The sequence below is a fragment of the Sinocyclocheilus anshuiensis genome, unplaced genomic scaffold, assembly GCF_001515605.1.
Source record: "Sinocyclocheilus anshuiensis isolate Anshui unplaced genomic scaffold, SAMN03320099.WGS_v1.1 scaffold914, whole genome shotgun sequence".
NCBI lineage: Eukaryota > Metazoa > Chordata > Actinopteri > Cypriniformes > Cyprinidae > Sinocyclocheilus > Sinocyclocheilus anshuiensis.
The window spans coordinates 2,654,223-2,657,022 of NW_015539870.1; the positions used below are offsets into that span (position 1 = coordinate 2,654,223).

At 35.2% G+C, this 2,800-nt stretch overlaps 1 protein-coding gene across 1 annotated transcript in view; it reads left to right on the top strand.

The window, feature by feature from the left end:
- The first annotated feature begins 683 nt into the window (after window positions 1-683).
- The window catches only part of LOC107685112 (GTP:AMP phosphotransferase AK3, mitochondrial-like), a 6,275-nt gene continuing 4,158 nt past the window's right edge, over window positions 684-2,800 (top strand). The window contains exon 1 of the mRNA XM_016481600.1: window positions 684-1,014. Within this exon, the coding sequence (XP_016337086.1) occupies window positions 867-1,014 (148 nt within the window). The 5' untranslated portion in view covers window positions 684-866. The remainder of the gene's footprint in view (window positions 1,015-2,800) is intronic.

The following is a 2,800-nucleotide window of genomic DNA, read 5'->3' on the forward strand; positions in this document are numbered from 1 at the left end:
TAGTTATAGTTCAGTTTTAGTTTTTATAGGAATTCGAGTTAGTAATTTTAGTGCTTCAACTTCAACTTATTTCAGTTTAACAATTCAAATTTTTCTATATTTTTCTTACTTTTTCACATTTTATTTGATTTAATTTCAGCTTTATTTCAATTAAAGTTTGCATATAATATTTTATTAAATTATTATTGAATTAAAATATTTTCAAATACATTTGAATAAAATAATAAATTATTATTTATTTTCTAAAACTTTCAGCTTTATTCCAAACAAAGTCTTTATTCAATGAACTAAAATATGTTTAATAGTTTTCGTTTTAGTAAACTATAATAACATTAGTAATACAAAATATTTGATTACATTACTATTTAATAAAGTATTACATTTTTAAATACATTTTTTAACCTAATAAATTATTTATTTTTGAAGACTTCTAAGGGTTCCAAGTTCCCTAAAAATGTATTAAAGAGAATTTTTAACAATGAACTATTGACATAAGCATTGTATAAATGTTAGTTTTAGGCAGAAAATCTAGCTTTTGGGGCTCTCCAGGTCTACTGCTCCCTGCATTGAACTTCAAAGGTCGAAAACCTCTCTAAGAGATGTATGCAGTAATATTAATATTGTAGTGTGCACTACTGTAAGTGTCCTCACACGCCCACTTGAGCTTTACATTGCATGATGCGCATGCATTAGAAAAGGACGGGCTTAATCTGGGAATAAAACTGGAGTTGCGTATTTGTCGTTTTGACTCCGCATCCCGACAGTCAGTTTCCATAACATAGATTTCATAGGACTGCTGTTGTCGGAGGGATGCTGTGAAGAGGAAGTGTTTGTTTGACTCCACATTCACAAAGACAAACAGAAGTATGGGTCTGCAGACTGTGTTCCGTGCGGTGATCATGGGGGCCCCGGGCTCAGGGAAGGGGACCGTGTCGAGTCGGATAGCGCAGAGTTTCGTACTGAAGCATCTCTCCAGTGGAGACATGCTGCGGGCCAATATCGAGGCGAAGACAGGTACGACAGCTTCAGCACTTTCTTCTCATAGCCTACTATTTCAGGCGTTATTCATAAATAACCGAATATGCACGCTCGAATCTTTTTCCCGGTCACTGCGAACGATTAAAAATGGCTTTAAAACTTCAGGAACTCGGTTTTATGTTGATAACCAGGATATATAATTACAATTTACTTAGCCGCAGAAGTGAGTCTTAACTGTGGTTGCGTCTCAAAACGTAGTGCGCAGCAGTTTGGAGACATTGCGCTTTTCGCGTTTAGATAGAGGTAAGACGGGCCAGTAGGCTCGCAGACAACGCATTTGTTATTTTATTTATTTATTCATTTTTTAAACTGAAATGCACGAGGAGTTCACGATGAAGCAGTTCCGCTGATGATATATTTCCACGGCCGCCTTGAGTAACGTCCAGCATTTTCTTCTAGTGTTGGTTTTGATGTCTGGAGAAACCATTAAAGTCGAGCTCAGGCTTTTTAAGTGTGCCATTAGTCTTTTTATGTGTAGACAATATGATATTTTCAAATATTTGTACTTTAATAGGGCTTTTTAACTGTTAACGGCGACGTCTTTCTCCAGAGAATGTGCCTTGCATACTAAACGTGTCAGAGACGTGGGAAATTTACTACAAATGATCTGGCTGCAAATCACACTGAAGCCCAAGCCTGCATTGCATTCAAATTTGCTCCACAATTCAGAGGTTTGCAAGATTGGACTGTATACAGTAGTGCAGGTTCCTTCTCTAATCTGAGCTCTATTTATAATGTTTTTGTAGAAGTAAACACAAGTCCTGAATGGATGCCAGATGCTGTGTGTGACAGTATGTAGCATCATCAGTTATCTGGTGTGCAGTTCTACCTACCACAGTCAGACTAACCCACATACAGCAGAAACAAATGACCAAGAAATGGCTACATACAGGGTTCCCACGCTTCTTGAAAGTACTTGAAAGTGCTTGAATTTCAGACATATGCATTCAAGGCCTGGAAAGTACTTGAAAACAAACATAATGATTCAGTGATAAAATCAGTGACTTATCGCCACCTGATGGTGGATTTAGTTTAATTTTTAGCGTATAATATCAGTTATTTAAATCATTTAATATTTCTGTATTCAAAATTTTATTTTTAAAACATTAATCTCCACATAAATGTATGAATTTAATTGCACTCATGCCACCTCTGAGCCTCATTAACCGTCTGGAAATGTACCTACAAGCCACTTTTGTGTTCTTCTGTGCCACCTCTGTAGTATAAATTAATTGATTAATACTAATTTCATATGATTGGTAACTTATGTCTTATTCTACTTATTGTTTTAAATAGAAATTTAAAAAGTTTATAAACATAAATTTTTGAATTTGACAGATGAAAATGATGCCATTATAAAGGTAAAAAGAAAATACTCCGAGACTTTGCTTGGATAAAAAATCCTAAAAAATCACCCTCACTTAATTAGAATAACATACTGAAGTGTTGTGAAATACATGAAGACTATTTTTATAGGCTTTATTGACAGATAAGTTGAGAGTGACTCTTGAAGGACCAGCACCACATCCTCTTGTACCACTGTTTGAAGAATTGATCTTACAGAATCTAGCAGTAAGTTTTAGGAGCTCATTTTTGTCTCTGCAAGACAGACTTTTAAGGATAGGAGATGCACTCCCAAAACTTACTGAAACATGGCGGAAAGAGTGGGAACCCTGTACATAACCATTTAGCCAGATATGGAGTTGCAGGAGAGAAATATTTAAAGGGGTCATATGATGCTTTTTTAAAGATCATTATTTTG